The sequence below is a fragment of the Rhinolophus ferrumequinum genome, chromosome 7, assembly GCF_004115265.2.
Source record: "Rhinolophus ferrumequinum isolate MPI-CBG mRhiFer1 chromosome 7, mRhiFer1_v1.p, whole genome shotgun sequence".
Taxonomy (NCBI): Eukaryota; Metazoa; Chordata; class Mammalia; order Chiroptera; family Rhinolophidae; genus Rhinolophus; species Rhinolophus ferrumequinum.
Genome location: NC_046290.1, coordinates 100,129,803 through 100,154,964, shown reverse-complemented (window position 1 = coordinate 100,154,964; position 25,162 = coordinate 100,129,803). Strand labels below are relative to the sequence as shown.

At 37.5% G+C, this 25,162-nt stretch overlaps 1 protein-coding gene across 1 annotated transcript in view; it reads right to left on the bottom strand.

Moving 5' to 3' along the window:
- Window positions 1-25,162, bottom strand: part of SEPTIN14 (septin 14) — a 115,942-nt gene that overhangs the window by 76,740 nt on the left and 14,040 nt on the right. Inside the window, exons 3-4 of the mRNA XM_033110640.1 lie at window positions 12,321-12,441; window positions 11,747-11,942 (exon numbers count right to left, since the gene is read on the bottom strand). Coding sequence (XP_032966531.1) covers window positions 11,747-11,942; window positions 12,321-12,441 — 317 coding nt within the window. The remainder of the gene's footprint in view (window positions 1-11,746; window positions 11,943-12,320; window positions 12,442-25,162) is intronic.

Here is a 25,162-nt window from a genome sequence, read left to right as displayed (position 1 = left end):
AAAGGCAAGAATCTTCAATTCTATCCAACAGCATGTCAAACTTTAGTAACAGTGTGTGACAAGTTTCAACTTGTTCGGTGCAGTCAGTCAAGTGTAAGTTATGGTTGAAAGAAGATGTGTATTTAAGTATGCCATAAATCATCCTCAATCATGACAATGCTCCATGTGACACATCGCTTCTGGTATACGGCAATTTCTGTCAAATAAAAACATTACAGTGTGTCCTCATCAACCGTATTCACCATGCGACTTCTGGCTCTTCCCTAAAGTCAAAATGACCATGAAAGGTAAATGTTTTGAGTCAATTCAGGACATTGGGCAGCCAACACAGCACAACTAAAGATGCTCATGAAAGTGGACTTCCAAAACTGCTTCATAAAGTGGCAAGAATGATGAGATAAGTGTGTTTGAAATGAGGGGACATATTTTGAGGGGGATTAAAGGCAATTGTCTTTCATTGTAATAATTTTTTTAACTAAAGCTTGTTGGGGTTACAATTCTGAGTAAAGTTAAATAGGTTTCAGATGTACAATTGCCTTGCTTTCTTTTTGCTCTGTGAAGTGGGCATGGGCACAGCACTGGTCCAGGAGCTGAGACTACACTAAATTTGTAGAAACTACTGACCACAGACTATAGCCACATGTAACATCACCTCACCCACCTACAGCAGCTTTGTCAGGGGTACTCTGGGTGCCTGGGTGACTTGCCCCACCCCCACAAGCTGTGGTAAAGTTTTCATACAATAGCAGATAATCTGCAGAGCTCTGGGGACAACTTGGTATTGTTCAGTGATCTCCACTTGCACCACAGACACTTGGGAACAGCTCTCTAGAATTCGTGACCTTGAGGTGGAGGATGGCTGCACTACCATTGGAGAGCTGTACAAGGGAAACACAGGCCAGGTATTGTAATATCTGAATCTGCATTAACGTTGTAAAAACCACCAGTCTCATTTTGTGACTCACTTGAACTCCATCCTGCCCAGCTAGTGTGCACTGCCAAGGGCACCCTCAACACCAGGTCAACGAGCCAGACATAAGCTCCTAAGGAGTCTCTTTCAACAGTTGGGCTGTATGGGCAACTAACAGGTGGCAACAGGCATAGGGGGCCCAGGGCCTTTTTGCTAAACTGCCTCAGGACCAATACTGGTGGCAGACAGCCTTAGATCACAGAGAGGCCACCACCACATGTCTCCAGGCTCAGCATGGGCAACAGCCAATTGCATACAGCTTTGAAGCACCTACCAGATAGCCAAGGGCCTGTAACAGACAGGGCTGAAATGACCCTGAGTGGGAGACCTGCCCAAGCAGTATCAGACCAAAATAGAGCACTAGCTGGTTGAACCTACAAGCATCACTCCCAAATGAAATTCTCTACCAACATACTTAAAATGGCCATATTACCCAAAGCAATATACAGATTTAATGCAATCCACATCAAAATCCCAATGGCATTTTTAAAAGAAAAAGAACAAAAAAATCATCAGATTTGTTTGGAACCACAAAAGACCCCGAATAGCCAAAGCAATCTTAAGGAAAAAGAACAATGCTAGAGGTATCACACTCCTTGACTTAAGCTTTTACTACAGGGCAACAATAATCAATAAAGCATGGTATTGGCAGAAAAACAGACACATAGACCAATTAAATAGAATTGAGAACACTCAAATAAAACCACATAAATATGGACAGATAATTTTTGACAAAGAAGCAAAAAACATACAATGGAGGAAAGACAGCCTCTTCAATAAATGGTGCTCGGTAGCATTGGAAAGCCACGTGCAAATGAATGAAACTGGACTGCTATCTGTCACCATGTACCAAAATTAATTCAAAATGGATCAAAGACTTAAGCATAATACCTGAAGCAATAAACTGCATAGAAGAAAATATAGGTACTAAACTTATGGACCTTGGGTTCAAAGAACATTTTATGAATTTGACTCCAAAGGCAAAAAGGAAGTAAAAGCTAAAATACATGAATGAGACTATATCAATCTTAAAGCTTCTGCACAGCAAAGATACCATGGACAAAATAAAGAGGCAACCAACTGAATGGGAGAAGATTTTTGCAAACAGTGCCTCCGATAAGGGGCTAATATCCAAAATATACAAGGAACACAAGCAACTCAACAACAAAAAAACAAACCCAACTGAAAAATGGGCAGAGGACATGAAGAGACATTTTTCTAAATAGGACATACAGATGGCAAACAGACATATGAAAAAATGCTCAACCTCACTAATCATTAGAGAAATGCAAATAAAAACCACAATGAGATACCACCTCACCCCAGTCAAAATGGCTATCATCAATAAATCAACAAACAACAAGTGCTGGTGAGGATGTGGGGAAAAAGGAACGCTTGTGCACTGTTGGTGGGATTGCAGATTGGTGCAGCCACTATGGAAAACAGTATGGAGGTATCTCAAAAGTCTGAAAATGGAACTACCTTATAAACCAGCAATTCCACTCTTAGCTATCTATCCGGAGAAATCCAAAACTTTAATTCAAAAAAATTTATGCATCCCTGTTTATTGCAGCACTATACACAAGAGCCAAAACATGGAAACAACTGAAATGCCCATTGGTAGACGACTGGATTAAGAAACTGTGGCACGTTTATACAACAAAGTATTGCGCAGCCATAAAGAAGAATGAACTCTTACCATTTGCAACAATATGGATGGACCTAGAGAACATTATGTTAAGTGAAATAAGCCACACAGAGAAAGACAAATACCATACAATCTCACTTATACGTGGAATTTAAAGGAAAGAATAAATGAATGAACTAATCAGAAACATTCTCAGAGACATACAGGAAAAACTGAGGGTTGCTAGATGGGAGGAGTGGTAGGGATGAGGGGGAAGGTAAGAGGATTAGAAAGCACAATCTGTAACCACAAGATTGCCACCAGGATACGAAAGTCAATTTGGGGAATGTAATAAATAATATTGTAAAGATTTTGTAGGGTATCCGATGGACACTTGTTTCATTAGGGAGACCACCTCAGGGATGATGTAGATGACTGATCACTGCACTGTACACCTAAAGCTGAAGCTGAACAATAATGAATGTCAACTACAATTTTATACATATATATTTTATATATATATACAACTTAATATATATATATGTACAAGAAGTGGAGTACAGCATTAGGAATAGAGGCAGTGGAAATTTAACGGCTGTATGCGATATCAGAGGGATAGTAGATGGGGGAGGGGATTATTACTGTATGAGGGATATAAATGATAAATGGTTAACTATTACATTGTTTTGTACACCTGAAACTAATTTAAAAAAAAACATATTACACTACAATCAAGTGGGATTCATTTCTGGTATGCAAGGTTGGTTCAATATCCACAAATCAATTAATGTGATACACCATACTAACAAAATGAAAAATAAAAATCATATGGTCATATCAATAAATGCAGAAAAAGCATCTGACAAAATCCAGCAGCCATTAATGATGAAATCTCTGAGCAAAATGGTAATAGAGGGATCATATTTCAACAAAATAAAGGCCATATATGATAAACCCACAGCTAACATCATACTCAACAGGGAAAGGCTAAAACCTTTCCCCTTAAGATCAGGAACAAGACAAGGTTGTCCACTTTCACCATTTTTTTTAACATGGTTCTGAAAGTTCCAGCCACAGCAATCAGACAAAAAATAAATAAATCAACAAAAGGCATCCAAATTGAAAAGGAGGTATTAAAAGTCATTATATGCAGATGAGATGAACTATATACAGAAAACCCCAAAGAATCCACCAAAAAACTATTAGAACTGATAAATGAATTTAGTAAAGTAGCAGGACACAAAATTAATATTCAAAACCAGTTGCATTTGTATACACCAATAAAAAACTATCAGAAGGAGAAGTCAATAAAACAATCCCATATACAAAATTGCTTCAAAAAATACTTAGAAATAAATTTAACAAAATAAGTGAAAGACCTGTACTCAGTCACTGAAGAAGAAATCAAAGAAGACACAAACATATGGAAACATGATCATGGATAGGAAGAATTAATATAGTTAAAATGTCAATACTACCTAAGGCAATGTAAAGATTCAACGCAATTGCTATCAAACTACCAATGATATTTTTCTCAGAAATAGGACATATAATCCTAAAATTTATATGGAACCATGAGGACCCCAAATAGCTATGGCAATCTCAAAAAAAAAAGAACAAAGTGGGAGGTATCATGCTACCTGACATCAAATTATACTACAAGGCTATAGTAATCAAAACAGCATGGTATTGGCATAAAAAGAGACACATAGATCGATGGAACAAAATAGAGAGCCCAAAAATAAATCCTTTCCTGTATGGTCATTTAATCTGTGATAAAGAATGCAAGAATTTACGCTGAGGTAAAGACAGTCTATTTAAGAGATGGTGCTGGGAAAACTGGACTGACACATGCAAAAAAAATGAAACTGAACCATCGCTTCACACGATATATGAGAAATTCCAAATGGATTAAAGACTTAAATGTAAGACCTGAAACACAAAACTCGTAGAAGAAAATATAGGAAGTAAATTTGCAGACATTACCCTGAGTAATATTTTTTTGGATATATCCCCTCAGGCAAGGGATGTAAAAGAGTAAACAAACACATGGGAATTCATCAAACTAAAAAATTTTTTCACAGCAAAGGAAACCATCAATGAAACAAAAAGGGATCCTACTGACTGGGAAAAGATATTTGCCAATGACATCCAATAAGGGGTTAATATCACAAATTTATAAAAAACTCACTCAACTCAACTCCAAAAAAACAAACAACCCAATTAAAAAATGGGCAGAGGACATGAACAGACAGACATGAAAAAATGTTCAACTTCACTAACCCTCAGAGAAATGCAAATAAAAACCACAATGAGATACCACCTCATTGACCCCTGTCAAAATAGCTATCATCAATAAATCAACAAACAACAAGAGCTGGCAAGGACGTGGAGAAAAGAGAACCCTTGTGCACTGTTGGTGGGATTGCAGATTGGTACAGCCACTATGGAGAACAGTATGGAGGTATCTCAAAAATCTGAAAATGGAACTACCTTATGATCCAGCAATTCCACTCCTAGCTATCTATCTGGAAAATTCCAAAACTCTAATTAGAAAAAAATTATGCACTCCTATGTTTATTGCAGCACTATACACAATAGCCAAGACATGCAAACAACCGAAATGCCCGTCGGTAGATGACTGGATTAAGAAACTGTGGTACATTTCTGCAATGGAGTATTATGCAGCCATAAGAACAAAGAAATCTTTGTTCAACATGGATTTTGTTCAATTTGCAACAACATGGATGGACCTAGAGAATATTACGTTAATAAAAATAAGTCAGACAGAGAAAGACAAATACCATATGATCTCACTTATATGTGGAATCTAAAGAAGAGAATAAGTGAATGAACTAATCAGAAACAGTTTCAGAGACATAGAGGAAAAACTGAGGGTTGCAAGATGGGAGGGGCTGGGGATAACGGGGAAGGTGAGGGGATTAGAAAGCACAATCGGTAACCACAAGATTGTCACAGGGTTATGAAAGTTAATTTTGGGAATGTAACAATAATATTGTAAAGATTTTGTAGGGTATCTGATGGACACTTGTCTCATTAGGGAGACAACCTCAGGGAAGATGTAGATGCCTGATCACTGCACTGTACACCTGAAGCTGAAGTTGAAGAATAATGTCAACTACAATTTTATATGTGTGTGTGTGTGTGTGTGTGTGTGTGTGTGTGTGTGTGTATGTATGTATATACTTACAAGAAGTGGAGTACAGCATTAGGAATAGAGACAGTGGAAATGTAATGGCTGTGTGCAATGTCAGAGGGATAGTGGATGGGGGGGGGGGTTAACACAGTGTGAGGGATATAAACGATAAACGTCTAAGTATTACTTTGTTTTGTGCACCTGAAACTAATAAATTAAAATAAAAATTCAAAAACAAAGAGGGACTTTACATAATAATCAAGGGATAAATCCAACAAAAGAACATCACCCTAGTCAACATTTATACACCTAACATAGGAGCACCTAAATATATAAAGGAAATATTGACTGACATAAAAGCAGAGACCAACAGTAACATAATCATATGAAAGAAATGTAACACCCTATAACACCAATGGACATATCTTCCAGAGAGAAAACCAACACAGAAACAGCAGCCTAGAATGACACATTAGTCCAGATGAATTTAATCAAAATTTTTAGAGAATTTCACCCCAAAGCAGAATATACATTCTTTTCAAGTGTACATAGAACATTTTCCAAGATACACCACATGTGTATACACCACAAAACAAGTCTCAAGAAATTTAAGAAGATTGAAATCATATGAAGTTTCTTCTCTGACCACAATAGTATGAAACTGGAAATCAATCACAAGAAAAAAACTGAAAAACACACACAAACACATCGAGGGTAAATAACATGCTACTAAATAATGAATGGGTCAACAATGAGATCAAGGAAGAAATCAAAAGATAACTTGACACAAATGAAAATGAAAACACAATGACCAAAAATCTATGGAACTCAGTAAAAGCAGTCCTAAGAGGGAAATTCACAGCAATGCAGGCCTACCTAAAGAAACAAATAAAAGTTTCAAATCAACAGTCTATCTTTACACCTAAGGGAGTGATTACAAGGAAGGAAATAATAAAGATCAAAGCAGAAATAAACAAAATCGAGACTAAAAGAATATATAAAAGATCAACGAAAGCAAGAGCTGGTTTTTTGAAAAGATCAACAAAATTGACAAAACTTGAACCAGACTCATCAAGAAAAAAGAGAAGGGACATAAATAAATAAAATCAGAAATGAAAGAGGAAATGTGACAACTGACACCACAGGGAGAAAAAAAAATACTACAAGCAACTACACATCAACAAATTGGACAATCTGGAAGAAATGGATTAATTCCTAGAAGCATACAATCTTCCAAGGCTGAATCAAGAAGAAACAGAAAATCTAAACGAACTGATTACTACCAACAAAATTGAATCAGTAATCAACAAGCTCCCAACAAACAAAAGTCCTGGACCAGATGGCTTCAGAGGTGAATTTTACCAAATATTAAAAAAATAATAAAAAATAAATAAAATAAAAAAAATTAGCACCTATTCTCAAAGTATTCTAAAATATCCAAGAGATGGTTCCCAGGCTCATTTTGTTTTGTTTTGTTTTGTTAATTAAACTTTAATGGGTCACCATAGATTTCAAATGGTAGATGAGGGTAAAGGGGATCAAATATATGGTGATGGAAGGAGAACTGACTCTGGGTGGTGAACACATAATGGTATTTATAGATGATGTAATACAGAATTGTACACCCAGGCTCATTTTGAAAGTCCAACATTACCTTGATTCCAAAACTGAACAAGGACATTACAAAAAAGGAAACTATATGTAGATATCTCTAATGAACACAGACGTAAAAATTTTCAACAAAATATTAGCAAACTGATTGTGGGGACAGAGTCCCAGAGAGCAGTTTCCAGGCTCTCAGCCTCACATGAAAGGCGCTGGCTCAAGTAGTAGATAGCCATCAGTTGTGGCTAATTGACCATCAGCTGTAACCAGTTAGCCAATTAGCTCCTGATATAACTGCTGTGGTTGCACTGGTTGGTGAGTCGAGTCAAGTGAGTCGGTTGGTTGGCAGGTAGAGAAGCAGACAGCAGGTTGAAGGTCATATGAATCCAGCCTCCAGTGAGAGTATAGTGCCTTCAGCAAGACTGTAGTGGTATGACTCCCCTACCTATGGCTCTGTGGATGTTCCTTTTTGGCCTAGCCACATCCTGCATTCTTATGTGGGGAGAGGGACCAGAGACCCCGCAGGCCACCTCGCACGACAAGTGGCGCAGTGAGCAGGGTCCCCCGCATAACAAATGGCGCAGCGAGCAGGGTCTCCCGTGTGACACCGATTTGCAATATATTTTTTTAGAAAAAGGTCATACACCACGATCAAATAAAATCCATTCCTGGTATGCAAGTTTGGTTCAATAGCCACATATCAATTAACATGGTACACCACACAAACAAAATGAAAAACAAAAATTATGTGGTCATATTAACAGATCCAAAAAAAGCATTTGTCAAAATCCAGCATCCATTTGTGATCAAACCTGTCCACAAAGTATGAATAGAAGGAACATATCTCAACATAATGAAGGCCATATAAGACACAAACTCACATCTAATATTATACTCAATAGGGAAGAGCCAAAAACATTCCCCTTAAGACCAGGAATAAGACAATGATGCTCACTTTTACTACTTTATTCAACATAGTACTGGAAGTTCTAGCCGCAGCAATAACACAAGAAAAAGAAATAAAAGGCATCCAAATATGAAAGGATGAAGTAAAACTGTCATTATTTGCAGATGATATGATATTATATAGAGAGAATCACAAAGATTCAACCAAAAAACTATTGGAACTGATAAATGAATTTAGTAAAGTAGCAGGATACAAAATTAATGTTCAGAAATCAGTTGCATTTTTATACACCAATAACAATTTATCAGAAAGAGAAATTAAGACATTCCATTTACTATTGCATCAAAAAAATAAAATACATAGGAATAAATTTAATCATGGAAGTAAAAGATCTGTACTCAGAAATTTATAATACATTGAAGAGTGAAATTATGCTCACTTTTACTACTTTATTCAACATAGTACTGGAAGTTCTAGCCTATAGTAATCAAAACACCATGGTATTGGCATAATGAGAGACATATAGATAAATGCAACAGAATAAAGATCCATGAAATAAATCCATGTCTACAGGGTCTTAATCTATGACAAAGGAGGCAAGAATTTACTTTGGGGTAAACACAGTCTATTTAATAAACAGACTGTGAAAACTGAGCTCATACATGCTAAACTGTACAGATATATGCAAAACAATGAAACCAAACCACCTTCTTATGACATATACAAGAATAAACTCAAAATGGATTAAAGATTGAAAATTGAGATACGAAACTGTAAAACTCCCACAAGGAAATATAAGAAGTAAACTCTCAGACATTACCCTTACGTGTATGTGTGTGTGTGTGTGTGTGTATATATATATATATATATATATATATATACACACACACACATATATGGCAGCTTTTCTTTTTTTATTAAAGTTTATTGGGGTGACAATTGTTAGTAAAGTTACATAGGTTTCGAGTGTACAATTCTATAATACATCATCTCTATCACATTGTGTGCTCACCACAAGAGTCAGTTCTTCCATCACCATATATTTGAGCCTGAATACCCTCTTCTACCATCCCCCATCCCCGCTTAGCCTCTGGTAACAACTAAACTATTGTCTGTGTCTATGAGTTTTTGTTTCTTTGTTTGTTTCCCTTGTTCCTTTGTTGCTTTCAGTTTTATATCTCACATATCAGTGAAGTCATATGGTTCTCGACATTTTCTACCTACTTATTTCACTTAGCATAATAACCTCAAGATCAATTCACATTGTTCCAAATGGCACTATTTCATCTTTTCTTATGGCAGAATAGTATCCCATTGCGTGTGTGTATATATATATATATATATATATATATATATATATATATATATATATATATATATATATATTACATGTTCTTTATCCAATCATCTATAGAAGGACACTTTGGTTGTCTCCATGTCTTGGCCACCATAAATAAATCTACAATGAGCATCAGAGTACATATACCTTTATAGATAAATGAGTTTAGATTTTTTGAGTAGATACCCAGGAGAGGGATTTCTGGGTCATGTTGTTAATTCTATTCTTAATGTTTTGAAAAACCTCCACACTGCCTTCCATAGTGGCTGCATCAATCTGCTTTCCCACCAATAATGCACGAGGGTTCCTTTTTTCCCCACAACCTCTCCAACACCTGTTATTATTTGTCTTACTGATGATAGCCATTTTCACAGGTGTGAGGTGATGTCTCATAGTGGTTTTGATTTGTATTTTCCTAATAGCTAGTGAATTTGAACATTTTTTCATATATCTTGTCATTTGTATGTCTTCTTAGAAAAAGTTTCTGTTCGGGTCCCCTGCCCATTGTTTATTTGGACTGTTTGTCTTTTTGTTGTTGAGTTCTGTGAGTTCCTTATATATTTTGGATATTAGCCTCTTATCTGAGTTGTTGTTTGCAAGTATTTTCTCCCATTCAGTTGGTTGTCTCTTTTTCACTGATATATCTCATCAGGTAAGGGAAACAAAAGAAAAAATAAACAAATGGAACTACATCAGACTAAGAAGATTTTTCAAGTAAAGGAAACCATCAACAAAGCAAAAAGATATCTTACTGAATGGGAGAAGATATTTGTCAATGACATATCTGATAAGGGGTTAATGTCAGAAAATTATTTTTTAAAAAACTCATACAAGTCAACACCTAAAAGAAAAAATAAAATTTAAAAATGGGTGGAGGACCTAACTAGACATTTTTTCATAGAGGACAAACAGATGGCCAACAGACAGATAAAAAGATGCTCAGTCTTCTTTATCCAATCATCTATTGAAGGACACTGGTGGTTTCCATGTCTTGCCCACAGCAAATAAAGCTGCAATGAATATCAGAGCACATATATCTTTAGGGATAAATGTTTACAAATTTGGGGGTAAATACTAGGAGAGGTACTGCTGGGTCATATGGTAATTCTATTCTTAATTTTTTTTGAGGAACCTCCACACTGCCTTCCATACCAGCTGCATTAATCTGCATTCCCAGCTACAGTGTATGAGGGTTCCATTTTCTCTATAGCCTCTCCAACACTTGTTACTCTTTGTCTTGCTGATGATAGCCATTCTAACTTGTAGATATATACAATGCCATAAGAAAAGATGAAATAGTGCCATTTGTTACAATATGGATGGATCTTGATATTACTATGCTAAGCAAAATAAGTCACACAGAAAAAGTCAAGAACCATATGATTTCATTGATATGTGGGATATAAAACTGAAAGCAAAAAAGAAACAAGACAAACAAATAAAGAAACAAAAACTCAGACACAGACAATAGTTTAGTGGTCACCAGAGGGTAAAGGAGGAGGAGGTGGTAGATGAGGGTAAATGGGGTCAAATATATGGTGATGGAAGGAGAAATGACTCTGAGCGGTGAACACACAGTGTAATATATAGAAGATGTATTACAGAATTGTACACTTCAAATTTGTGTAATTTTACTAACCATTGTCTCCCGCAATAGTTTTAAATTTAAAAAGTAGACATATGAAAAAATGCTCAACATCACTAATCATAAGAGAAATGCAAATAAAAACCACAATGAGATATCACCTCACCTGGTTAGAATGGCTGTCATCAACAAGACAAATAGTAACAAGTGTTGGAGAGGCTGTGGAGAAAAAGGAACCCTCATACACTGTTGGTGGGAATGCAGATTGGTGCAGCCATTATGGAAGGCAGTGTGGAGGTTCCCAAAAAAATTACAAATATTATTACCATATAACCCAGCAATCCCTCTCCTGGGTATCTAGCTAAAAAATCTGAAAACATTTATACAAAAATATCAATTTTATCACAAGATAAAATATTACTTAATTAGGCAGAATTAAAATATGGAATGAAAATTTTCAATTGCCTTAGAAAAATATTACAATTTAGTCCATAGAGAAAGAAGGCATATTCCTTGAAATAAGAAAACCTTTTAATTAAAATAAGAAAACACTAACCTTGCTTCTTTGTTTATTTGATCACCATATCCCACTGTTTTCACAACAGTTAATTTCAACTGAACATTGCTTTCCTGAAGGTCATATGTCTGAATTTTAAGTTCAACATTTGGATAAAAATGCGAGGATTTTTTGTCTTTCAAATTAGTGTTAAACAATGTGTTGATCAGTGTTGACTTTCCAATTCCAGTTTCCCCTGTAATAAACATATATATCATATAGGGGCATAAGATGGCTAAGAAGTAACACTCTGAATCCCTAGAGTGGTTTAAAAGGTCCCAAATTCTTCAAACACAAAGATGTCCTTGATAATATACATGCTAGTCCTGACACTCTCAATCATTAACATAATATAGATAGAAAATATACATAGAAATGCATCAGATTTTGGAGAGCACTGAAACATTTAAAGAAAAAAAAGTGTTTAAGTAATATGGCTAAGAAGATGTAAACCAATACAAGCAGGAAGATATATTCTTGAATTACCATTGCCAGTGTTACACTGCTGAAGACGAGTTAAAGTGAACTTTTGGGAAAATTAAGTAATAATTCAGATGAAAACTCTGGCACTTACCCACACAGAGAAGATTAAAAGAGAATCCTTGTTGAATAGATCTGTTCACTAACTGATGAGGCAAACATTCAAAACCAAAATGACCAAACATAGTTAAGCAACGGATGTTATCTTCTTTTTGCTTAAAGAAAAAATAAGTAAAAATATTTTGATTAGAATAGGAAATATCATTTGAAAACATAATTATAATATTTCAAATAAATTAGAATTGATTACTGTTTGATTATCATACTTTAGGCAAGAGCAAATTAAGTAAATTTATTTTTTAAAAAAGAAGTCTTTGTCCAGACACATAGATTTTGCTATCATTTTTATAACTAGTGAATCTATCTGTGACTACATTCAGAGAGACAGTGTTCCTAAACTTAAAAGTAGGAAATTAAAGAAATACCTCAAGGAATTTCAGTGTATTACTCTAAAATAAGAAATTATATTTTTCATTAACAAATGAAAAAATTAGTATACTTTCATTCTGATTCAGTGTGTTAATATATCTAGGAAACTCAATGTATGTTAATATATGCAAGAAAAATTAGTGACCCCAAAAGGCAAAGGAAATAAAAGCAAAAATAAGTGAATGGGACTATATCAAACTAAAAAGCTCCTGCACAGCAAAAGAAACCATCAACAAAACAAAGAGGCAACAAACCGAATGGGAGAAGATATTTGCAAACAACATCACTAATAAAGGGCTAATATCCAAAATATATAAAGAACTTGTACAACTCAGCAACAAAAACAGACAATCCAAATAAAAAATGAGGAAAGCAGAGTGATGTCACAGAAATGGCAGCATGAGGAGTGCTTCTTGAAATATCCCATGGAAGTTACAATAAATTGAACAGCTATAATTCAACAAAGGAATCCCTGCACATCACACAGGAACACCTGATATATCAGCACATTGAATCACCTGAAGGTGGGCAAACCTGGTGAGTGAAAGAGGAGGAAGGAGAAAGTGCAGAGACTTGGGCCAAGGGGCCATAGGACACAGTCTGGAGCTCACTTTGGTTTGAGGAGAGGGAAGAATTCAGGCTGCAGGCACACCTGCTGCGGCCCACAGACCTGCCTGAGGGATCAGCATATAATAGAACTGAACCCAGTGCTCATGGCAGAGACCTCGGAGCAAAGGCCAATGTGGGGAGCCATGATTTCCTTGCAGACTGGCTCAGTTTTAGTTCCTGAGGCATTGTCTCTGCCTGCAATTGGAGGGTGCTTGCAAGCTGCTAAGGAATGAGGTGGGAACGGCCAGTTCCCAGACACAGATCACTGATGATTATCAGGGTAATTGGTGGGCTTTGTCATTGAGATAATGACTTTGGGAAAGTTTCAGTGAGTCTGTAGTTCATATGTAAAAGTTGAAAATTTTACTTTCAATGAGGTAATGCACACTCGTGATTGTTAAGCTGCACGTACACAGGTGGTTTAAATTGGTAAAGGAAAGTAAACTCCGCGCTTCAGGATCACTGAAGACCGGCCGCATCATCATTTTGTGTGAGTGTCTTTTTTCATTCCCACTCCCCCATTCAGGTACTGTTTGATTTGTGGCGGCTGGCACGCCACAGGCCAAATACAGAAGGGTGAGTACAGTGGTTTAAGCCCTCACTGCCAGGCAGTAAACAGAAAACAAAAACATGAAGCCTGACTGCCTCCCCCCTCCTTCCCAGAGCTCGTCCACCCTCACAATCCCAGTGTTAGAAGCAGCCTCCAGAAGAAACAGTAACAGTGTCAGCTTAAAGAGCAGAATATCTACAGCCCTGAAAACTGGAGCGAAGGTCCCATAGACACAGACTCATAGCACAACTAATTGTGGTGAAAGGAAAGGAACTGTAGGGGCAAGACAACTATGGTGTTGGTAGTCACCATTGCTTAGAATCACAAAAGCACCAACCACCTCTCACAGCCCACCCTGCCCCCACCTTTCTGGGCACATATCTGCAGGGGAAACCAAAGCCACTGAGACACACATGGTCTGCATCAGGCTGCAGGGGAAAAATTGGTATTTCAGAAGCTCAGAACTCTATTACATCCTCCCACACAGTCAGTGTCCTGAGACCTGGGTGACTTACCACAAATGCACAAGCAGCCTTTCACAACCCAAGCTGCATCCAACCTTCTGGATGGATCCCTGTGGGGGCAATCAGAGCCCCTAAGACACAAAAGCTCTACATCAGACTGCAGAGGCAGCATTTGGATCTCAAAAGATTAGAACTCTATGGACTTCCATACCCTCCCGTGGAGGAAGTATCCTGGGTGACCTGGGTACTTCCTCCATGGGAGGGTATGGAAGAAACCCACATTCCAGGGCAAACCCCCACCCTTGTGTGAGAAGCCAGAACAATGCAGGAGCAAACATAAGACTACAGTGTAAGACAGAATAAAAAAGTGGGAGAGAAAATAATACATTCCAGCAAACATCTACTTGAAAGCAAAAGAAAGACCTCTTCATATCAACCTGCTGCAGAACCTACTGTAGAAACCCAGGAAGAGAAATAATAATTCATTAATTGCCAAGAATAACCCAGGTAACAAGGTAGCTCAGAAATAAAATGAAAAGTCTCCAGAAAATGAACTTAAAGACATGAAAATATGTGACTTAAATGACAGAGAATTCAAGATTGCAGTTCTGAAAAAACTCAACGAGATGCAAGAAAGCACAAATAGGCAGTTTAATGAACTCAGAAACACAATCAAAGAAAAAAAATGAACAATTTTGTCAAAGATTGACATTTTTAAAAAGAACCAAATAGAAATATTGGAAATGAAGAATTCAACAGGAGAAATAAAGAATGAAATAGGTAGTAAAGCTCACCAAAAAAAAGAAAGAATTAGTAATATCGAAGATTATCTGACATAAAGGCAGAGACCAACAGTAATATAATCATAGTACGGGACTTTAACACTCCATTAACATCAATGGACAGATCTTCCAGACAAATAATCAAAAAGGAAAGAGCAACCTTAAATGGTACATTAGTGCAGACGGATTCAATTGATATTTTCCGAACATTTCACCCCAAAGTAGCAGCATATACATTCTTTTCAAGTGCATATGGAACATTTTGCAAGATAGACCACATTAGCCCACAAAACAAGTCTTGATAAATTCAAGATTGAAATCCTATCAAGTGTCTTCTCTGACCACATGGGTATGAAACTAGAAATCCATTACAAGAAAAACACTGAAAAATCAATAAACACATGGAGGCTAAATAACATACTGCTAAATAATGAATAGGACAGGAACAAGATCAAGGAAGAAATCAAACGTTTCCTTGAGACAAATGAAAATGAAAACACACTGACCCAAAATCTGTTGGACACAATGAAAGTAGCCCTAAAAGGAAAATTCAGAACAAGACAGGCCTATTTCAAGAAATGAGAAAAATCTCAAATAAACAGTCTAACTTTACACTTAAAGGAACTAGAAAAAGAAGAGCAAAAAAGGGAATAGTAAGTAGAAGCAAAGAAATAATAAAGATCAGAATGGAAATAAATGAAACTGAGTCTAAAAAACAATACAAAATATCAATGAAAACAAGAGCTGGTTGTTTGAAAAGATAAAATTGATAAACCTTTAACCAGACTCATCAAGGAAAAAAGGTGATTTCCAGTCAAGATGGTGGAGTAGGTACACTGTGCTTACCTCCTCTCACAACAACATTAAAATTAAAAGTAAACTACAGAACAACCATCATTGAGAATCACCTGAAGTCTAGCTGAACAAAAGGCCTACGACGAAAGACATACAGAAAAAGCCACCTTGAGACTGGTGGGAAGGGCAGAGACACACAACAGGCTGATCCCACACCAGCATGTAACCATTAAAAATTGGGAGGGATATCTCAACTGTGGAGGTACCCCCAGTGGAGTGAGCAGTCCCAACCCCACACCCAGGTTTCCAAGCCCAGGGTTCCAGTACTGGGGAGAGAAGTCCCCATAACTTCCGGCAGTGGAAACGAGCAGAGATTGTGGCTGAGTGAGACAAGGGCAGCTGTAGTCCCAGGTGCTCTTCTTAAAGGGCCTGCATACAGACGTACTCACTGATAGACTAACTCGTTCTGAGCTCCAGCCCTGGGGAAGCAGCTAGAAAGGCTTCAGAGACATACGGGGAGGACCTGAATTGTCTGGCTCAGGGCGAGGGCCAGAGGGGCAGCTTTCTTCCAGATGGAAGAGTTGGCAGAGCCATTGTTTCTTTGTCTCCCTCCCCACGCCTGGCATGCAGACAAAGGTGGCCACCATACAAGGTCTGACCATTCAGTTTGCGAACTCATCCTAGAAAAAGTGCTATATACCTCATTGCTAATCACCATGGTCACCTTTGAAGTACTCCCCTTGGGAAGCTATGCACTGACACCAGCACCTAGTCCACCCTTCAAAGCAATTATGGAACTCTTTTACTGGAATGGCCATGAGACCTGATGTCGTATTACCCCTGATGTCCTGAATGTCATCAAAATGTCTTAATATTTCCTTTAACTTTGGGTAAAGAAAGAAGTCATCAGGGGCCAGGTCAGGTGAGTAGGGAGGGTGTCCCAATACAGTTATTTCTTTACTGGCTAAAAACTTCCACACAGTGCCATGTGAGCTGGTAAATTGTTATGATGCAAGAGCCATGAATTGTTAGCAAAAAGTTCAGGTCGTCTAACTTTTTCATCCGGACTTTTCAATACTTCCAAATAGTAAACTTGGTTAACTGTGTGTCCAGTTGATACAAATTCATAATGAATAGTCCCTCTGATATCAAAAAAGGTCAACAATATCATTGCAAACAAGTTCACAAACATAATTGTCAGACCTTGTATCTGAGTCTCCATCAACGTGGCTAACACATTTCATTTGCCCCACCTTGGTGATTCCCTGAGACCCTGAGCCACCCAACTTTCAGGCACATCTAAGCCACTTTCTGTGTCATTTCCAGGCAAATGGCCAGTCTTGGCTCACCTGCAGATGTTCCTAAAATCTCTCAAAGTTTCACAAAACTCAAACATTTAACATGTGATTTCAGCACATCCTGTAACTCTGGCTGAAGTAGCCCTAAGCCCAGCACTAGTGACAGCCTGACTTGATCTGCAATTTGGCCTCATGGGGTACCTCCAAGACCAGTGTGGGTGGCAGCTATTTGCGCATTGCTCTGTGGCCCATGAAGGGTGGTCCTGGGAAGAGCACAGTCTTCAGCTTAACTTGGCTAGCAGTGGGTCTCCTCCAATGAGGCCCTGGGACTGGCACGCCCAGTGGCCAGCACTGACTGAGCTGGAGCATCAGTCAACCACCTCCAAGGATGACACAACCAAACGGCACACTGGACCAGCACCAGAGCCAGCTAAAGTAAACCCTGCTCCCTAGGGTCAGCTATGCACATCAGCTTTTCCACTATAGTCACAACCAGTTCTGTCAACCAATCAGCCCAAGGTCAATCCCTCCTATTGATGTGCAAACAGCAACCAAGGCTCAACTCCAGCAGGTGGGTAAACACAATCCACACAAGGGACACATCAGAAGTACCCAACTCAGGTGACAAGGAAGATTGTGCCACTGGGCTCCACAACACACCTACTACATAAGGCCACTCTACTGAAAACAGGAAACATAGCAGCCCAAAATAATACACAAAAACAAAGACAGGGAGACAACAAAAATGGGGAGACAAAGAAACATGTTCTCCAAAAAAGAAAGAACAAAGCTCCACAAAAAAATAACAAAATGGAGACAAGCAATCTACTAGATACAGAGTTCCAAACATTGGTTGTTAAGATACTCAATGATTTCAATGTGAGCTTCAACAAAGAGACAGGAAACATAAAAATGGAGATAGAAAACATTTAAAAAAAAAACCAGTCAGAAATGAAGAATATAAATGAATTGAGAAATACACTAGAGGGAATCAACAGTAGGTTAGATGAAGCAGATGATTGAATCAGCAATTTGGAAGATAAGGTAGCAAAAAACACCCAATCAGAACAACAAAAAGACAGTTTAAGGGGCCTCTGGGACAACATCAAACATACCAACATTCACATCATACAAGTACCAGACGGAGAAGAGAGAGAGCAAGGAATTAAAAACTTATTTGAAGAAATAATGACTGAAAACTTTCCTAACCTGAGGAAGGAAATGGATAGTCAAGCCCAGGAAGTGCAGAGAGTTCTGAACAAAATGAACCCAAAGAGGCCAACACCAAGACACATCATAATTAAAAGGCCAAAGTTTAAAGACAAAAAAAGACTCTTAAAAGCAACAAGAGAAAAGCAGTTAGTTACCTACAATGGAGCTCCATAAGGCTTTCAGCTACTTCTCAACAGAAACTTTGCAGGCCAGAAAGGATTCGCAGCTAATATTTAAAGTAATGAAAAGCAAGGACCTACAACCAAGATTACTCTACCCAGGAAATATATCATTTAGAACTGAAGATACAGATAAAAAGCTCGCCAAACAAAGAAAAAAAACTAAGGGAGTTCATCACCATAAACAGTATTACAAGGAATCATACAGAGACTTTTTAAAATAAAAAAGATAAAAAATGTGAATAACAAAATGCCAATTACTACATATCTATCAACATATTAAATGTAAATAGATTAAATACTTCAATAACAGGGAAGGTGGCTGAATGTATAAGAAAACAAGACGCATACATAGCTGCCTACAAGAGACTCACTTCACATTAAAAGGCACACACAGACTGAAAGTAAAAAGATGGAAAAGGAGATTTCATCAAAATGGAAAAAGAAACAAAAAAAGAGAGGGTAGCTATACTTATACCAGACAAAATAGTCTTTAAAACAAAGAGACAAAGACTTCATAACAAGAGATAAGAAAGTGCCCAGTAATCCCACTTCTGGGTATTTATTCAAAGAACCCCAAAGTACTATTTTGAAGGGATGTGTGCATCCATATGTTCATTGCAGCAATATTTCCAATGGCCAAGATGTAGAGGCAGCCTGGGTGTCTGTCAATGGATGAATGGATAAAGAGTAGGGGATACATATATACAGTGGATTATTGCTCTACCACAGAAGAGAATGGGTTCTTGCTATCTGCAGCACCACGGATGGACCTGGAGAGTATCATGCTAAATGGAGTATGTCAGACAGAGAAAGACAGATACAATGTGATTTCACTAATATATGGAATCTAAAGAACAAAATAAACAAACAAACTATAGATACAGAAAACATTTGGATGGTTGCCAGGTGGAAGGGGAGTTGGGGATGGGTGAAAACGGTGAAGGGATTAAGAAGAGCAAATTGGTTGTAGTCATGGGGATGTAGTCATGGGGATGTAGAGTATAGCATAAGGAATATAGTCAATAATATAGTCACTAACTATGTATGGATACTTACTGATGTCAGACGTATACTTAATTTATTGGGGTGATAGGCAAGGGTTTGGGGACAGGGTGAAATAGGTGAATGGATTAAGAAGTACAAATTCATAGTTACAGAATAGTCATGGGGATGTAAAGTAAAGCATGCGGAATATAGTCAATAATATGGTAATAACTATGTATAGTGCCAAGTGAGTATTAGACCACTCAGGGGGAATCACTTCTTACATTATATAATGTCTAACCACTATGCTGTACCCTTGAAATTAATATAAAATAATATTGAATATCAACTGTAATTGTAAATTTTAAAAAGGGGAGAGAAATGAAGGGGAATAAAAGGTTCCAATTTCCAGGTATAAAACAAATAAGTCATGGGGACATAATGTACAGCATAAGGAATATAGTCAATAATATTGTGATAGCATGGTACAGTGTCAGATATTTGCTGAACTTAGCATGGTGATCACTTCTTTAGATATATAAGTGTTGAATAACTATCGTGAACACCTGAAACTAATATAATATTGCATGTTAGTTATATTTTAATAAAAACCCGTGAAAAAGAAGAAAAAGATGGAAAACTCAAATAAAATCATATATGAAAAAGAAATGACACTGATACCACAAATACAAAGGATTATGAGAAAATATTACAAAAATTATATGCTAGCAAATTGGACAATCTGGAAGAAAAGGATAAATTCTTGGAAGCATACACTATTCAAAGATTGTATCAATAAGAAACCCTATAAATTTAATAAAAAAGAAAGAAAATACTACAAATTTTTTAAAAAAAAGAAACAGAAAGTCTGAAAAGATCAATTACAACTAATAAAATCAAATCAAAAATTTTAAAAACTCCCAACAAATAAAAATCCTGGACCAGATGGCATCAGAGATGAATTTTACAGTACATTCAAAGAAGAAATAACAGCTATCTTTCTCAAACTGTTCCAAAAGTTCAGGAGAAGGGAAACCCCCCAGGCTCATTTTATGAGTCCACCAATACCCTGATTTCAAAACCAAAGACATTGAAAAAAAAAAAAAAAGAGGAGACATCATTAAAATGGTGGCGTGAGGTGAGCCTCTGGAAATCTCCCCTGGAATTTACAACAAATCAAACAACTATAACTCTACAAAGGACTCCCTGCATAGCAGACTGGCAAGACGAAGAGGCCCACTACTGAATTCACCCAAAGGTAGGCAAATTGTGTGAGCAAGGGAGGAGGGAATGGAGAAGTGCAGAGACAAAGACTCGCGGGCGCAGGACGCAGACTTAGCTCAGTGCTCTGAGCTAGCTGCATCCCGGAACTACCGCACCTGCGGAAGAGGTAAGAACTCAGACTGCTAGGGCTCCGTTTATGGCCCACAGGGCTGAGGGGAAACCATATAACACGGCTGAGCCCAACGCTCACGGCAGAGACCTCGGAGAAAAGACTGAAGGAAGAAGGCTGAAAACGGTGGTTTAAGCCCTCACTACCGAGCAGAGAACGGAAGCCTTAAGCACTGGGACTAGCCGCCCCCTCCCTACCCACCAAAGTTCACCCTGCCCCCACCTACCTTGTGCTAGAAGCAGAACAGTAGCAGTGTCAGATCAAAAGAGAATATTTGCTGTTCTGAGAACTGTGGACCGCAGACACACACTCGCAGCCCAACTAGTTCTGGCAAACAGGAAGGAGCTGTGGAAGCAGGACTGGCTATAGTGGTGGTCTCCACCATTGCTCTCAACCACCTCTCACAACTCACCGCACCCCTGTCCCCACCTATCTGGGCGGATCCCTGCAGGAGTAAACAGAACTGCTGAAACACACAGGCTCTGAATCTGGTGCAGGAAGAGCTTTGGAACTTCAAAAGCTCTCCGCATACCCAGGCGGACACTGCGCCCTGTGAACCAGGTGAACTGCTATCAGAGGAAAAGCCCATCTCCCAGGGAACCCCCCCTTGTGTGAGAACCTGGAATAGTGCAGAGAAAACATAGCACTACAGTGTGAGAGAGAAAAAAAGGCTGCAATCAGAGAGAAAAAAAAAACATTCTACCAGCAAGTACTGGAAAACAAAAGAAAGACCTCTTCCTAACAACCTGCTGCAGAAGCCACTCCTGTAGATGTCTAGGAGGAGAAACAATAAATCAGTAATTGTCATGAATAACCAAGGCAACATGACAGCTCAGAAAGAAAGTGAAAAGTCTCCAGAAAAGAAACTTAAACATATGGAAATACGTGAATTAAATGACAGAGAATTCAAGATTGGCGTTCTTAAAAAGCTCAACGAGATGCAAGAAAACACAGAAAGGTACTTTATTGAACTCAGAAACACAATCAAAGAACAACATGAATATTTTACCAAAGAGAATGAAATTTTTAAAAAGAACCAAATAGAATTTCTGGAGATTCAGAACTTAATAGAAGAAATTAAGAATGAAATAGCCAGCTTAGGTAGTAGAGTTCACCAGATGGAGGAAAGAATGAGTGACAACGAAGATAGAAACCTGGAAATGACACGGATGGAAGAAGAAAGAGACTTCAGACTTAAATGAAAGAACCCTACAAGAACTTTCTGACTCCATCAGAAAGAGCAATATAAGAATAATGGGCATAGCAGAAGGAAAAGAAAGAGAGAAGGGAACAGAGAATATATTCAAACAAATTGTTGATGAGAACTTCCCAAACTTGTGGACAGAACTGGATCCTCGAATCCAAGAAGGAAATAGAACACCTAATTACCTCAATCCCAACAGGCCTTCTCCAAGGCACATTGTATTCAAGCTGTCTAAAATGAACGACAGAGAAAGAATCCTCAAGGCAGCCAGGGAAAAGAAGACGGTAACCTACAAAGGAAAGCCCATTAGATTATGATCAGATATTTCAGCAGAAACTCTACAAGCCAGGAAGGAGTGGAACCAAATATTCAAACTATTGAAAGAAAGAAATTATGAGCCAAGAATAATATATGCAGCAAAGATATCCATTAGATATAAAGGAGGAATAAAGACCTTTCCAGACATACAGAAGCTGAGGGAATTTTCTAATACACGACCTGCACTACAAGAAATACTAAAGGAGGTTATTTGACCACCATCAACAGGGACAATTTGTGGAAACCAAAACATAAAAAGAGGAGAGTAAAGGCCTGAACCAGAATATGGGAATGGAGAAAGTAAGCGTGCTGAAGAAAATAGAATACTCTAAATATCAAACTTTCTTTTACATAAACTTAAGGGTAACCACTCAAAAAAAATACAAAACTGAAATATATACTGTAATAAAAGAAAACACAGAGGGAAACATCATAGAATACCACCACACACAAATAATAGACAACAGCAAAAAGGCAAAGAAACAATGGAGACAGAACCTTACCAGAAAACTAAAGATAGAATGACAGGAAATCCTCACATATCAATAATCACCCTAAATGTAAATGGACTGAACTCACCAATAAAAAGGCAGAGACTAGCAGATTGGATCAAAAAGCTAAACCCAACCATACGCTGTCTCCAAGAGACACATCTCAGCTACAAGGACAAGCATAGACTTAAAGTGAAAGGGTGGAAATTGACAGTCCAAGAAATGGTATCCACAGAATATCAGGTGTAGCCATTCTGATATCAGATGAAACAGACTTCAGGGTGAAAAAGATAACAAGAGACAAAGATGGACATTTCATAATGGTAACATACAACAAGAAGACATAACAGTCATCAATATTTATGCCCCCAATCAGGGAGTACCGAAATACACCAAGCAACTACTAACAGACTAAAGGGAGAAATTGACCAAAACACAATTATACTAGGGGACTTAAACACATCATTGACAGCTATGGATAGATCATCCAAACAGAAAATAAATGAGGAAATAGCAGCCCTAAATGACACATTAGATGAAATGGATATAATTGACATATATAGAACACTTCATCATAAAACATTTTTTTTCTAGTGTACATGGAACATTCTCAAGATAGACCATATATTGGGACATAAAATCAGCCTCAGCAAATTTAAGAAGTTTGAAATCATACCAAGCATATTCTCTGATCACAAGGCTTTGAAATTGGATATGAACTGCAAAAAGAAAGCACAAAAAACCACAAATACATGGAGATTAAACATCATACTTTTAAAGAATGACCGGGTCAAAGAAGGAATTAGAGGAGAGATCAAAAGATACATAGAAACAAATGAGAATTAAAATACATCCTACCAAAATTTTTGGGATGCAGCGAAAGTAGTTTTAAGAGGGAAATTTATATCATTACAGGCCTATCTCAAGAAACAAGAAAAATTCCAAATAAATAACCTCACCTTATACCTTAAAGAACTAGAAAAGGAAGATCAAATGAAACCCAAGGTCAGCAGACGAAAGGAAATAACAAAAATCAGAGCAGAACTAAATGAAATAGAGAATAAAAAGACAATAGAAAAAATTAATGTGACAAAGAGCTGGTTCTTTGAAAAGATTAATAAAATTGTCAAACCCTTGGCTAGACTCACTAAGATAAAAAGAGAGAAGACACTAATTAACAAAATCAGAAATGAAAAAGAGGAAGTTATCATGGATGCCACAGAAATACAAAGGATCATCCAAGAAGACTATGAAGGACTATATGTCACCAAATTCAATAACCTAGAAGGAATGGACAAGTTCTTAGAAACATATAGCCTTCCAAGGCTGAACCATGAAGAACTGGAAAATCTAAACAGACCTATCACCAGTAATGAAATTGAAACAGTCATCCAAAACCTTCCCAAAACCAAAAGTCTGGGACCAGATGGCTTTACTAGTGAATTCTACCAAACCTTCAAAGAGGATCTAATACCAATCCTGCTCAAACTCTTCCAAAAAATTGAAGAAGAGAGAGTACTCCCCAACTCATTTTATGAGGCCATTACCCTGATACCAAAACCAGGTAAGGACAACACACAAAAAAAAGAACTACAAACCAATATCTCCAATGAATACAGATGCAAAAATCCTGAACAAAATTCTAGCAAATCGAATACAACAATGCGTTAAAAAGATTATTCATCACGACCAAGTGGTGTTCATCCCAGGGTCACAAAGATGGTTCAACATATGCAAATCCATCAATGTGATACATCCCATAAACAAAATAAAGGACAAAAATCATATGATGCAAAAAAGCATTTGACAAGATACAACATCCATTTATGATTAAAACACTTATAAAATAGGTATAGAAGGAAAATACCTTAATATAATAAAGGCCATATATGACAAACCCTCAGCTAATCTCATAATTAATGGTGAAAAACTGAAGCCCTTTGTTCTACGTTCAGGAACACGACAGAGCTGTCTCCTATCACCTCTGCTTTTCAACATAGTGTTGGAAGTCCTTGCCAGATAAATCAGGAAAGAGAAAGAAATAAAAGGCATCCAAACTGGGAATGAAGAAGTTAAATTGTCACTCTTTGCAGATGATGTGATGCTCTATATAGAAAACCCTAAAGACTCCACCAAAAAGCTATTAGAAACAATCAACAAATACA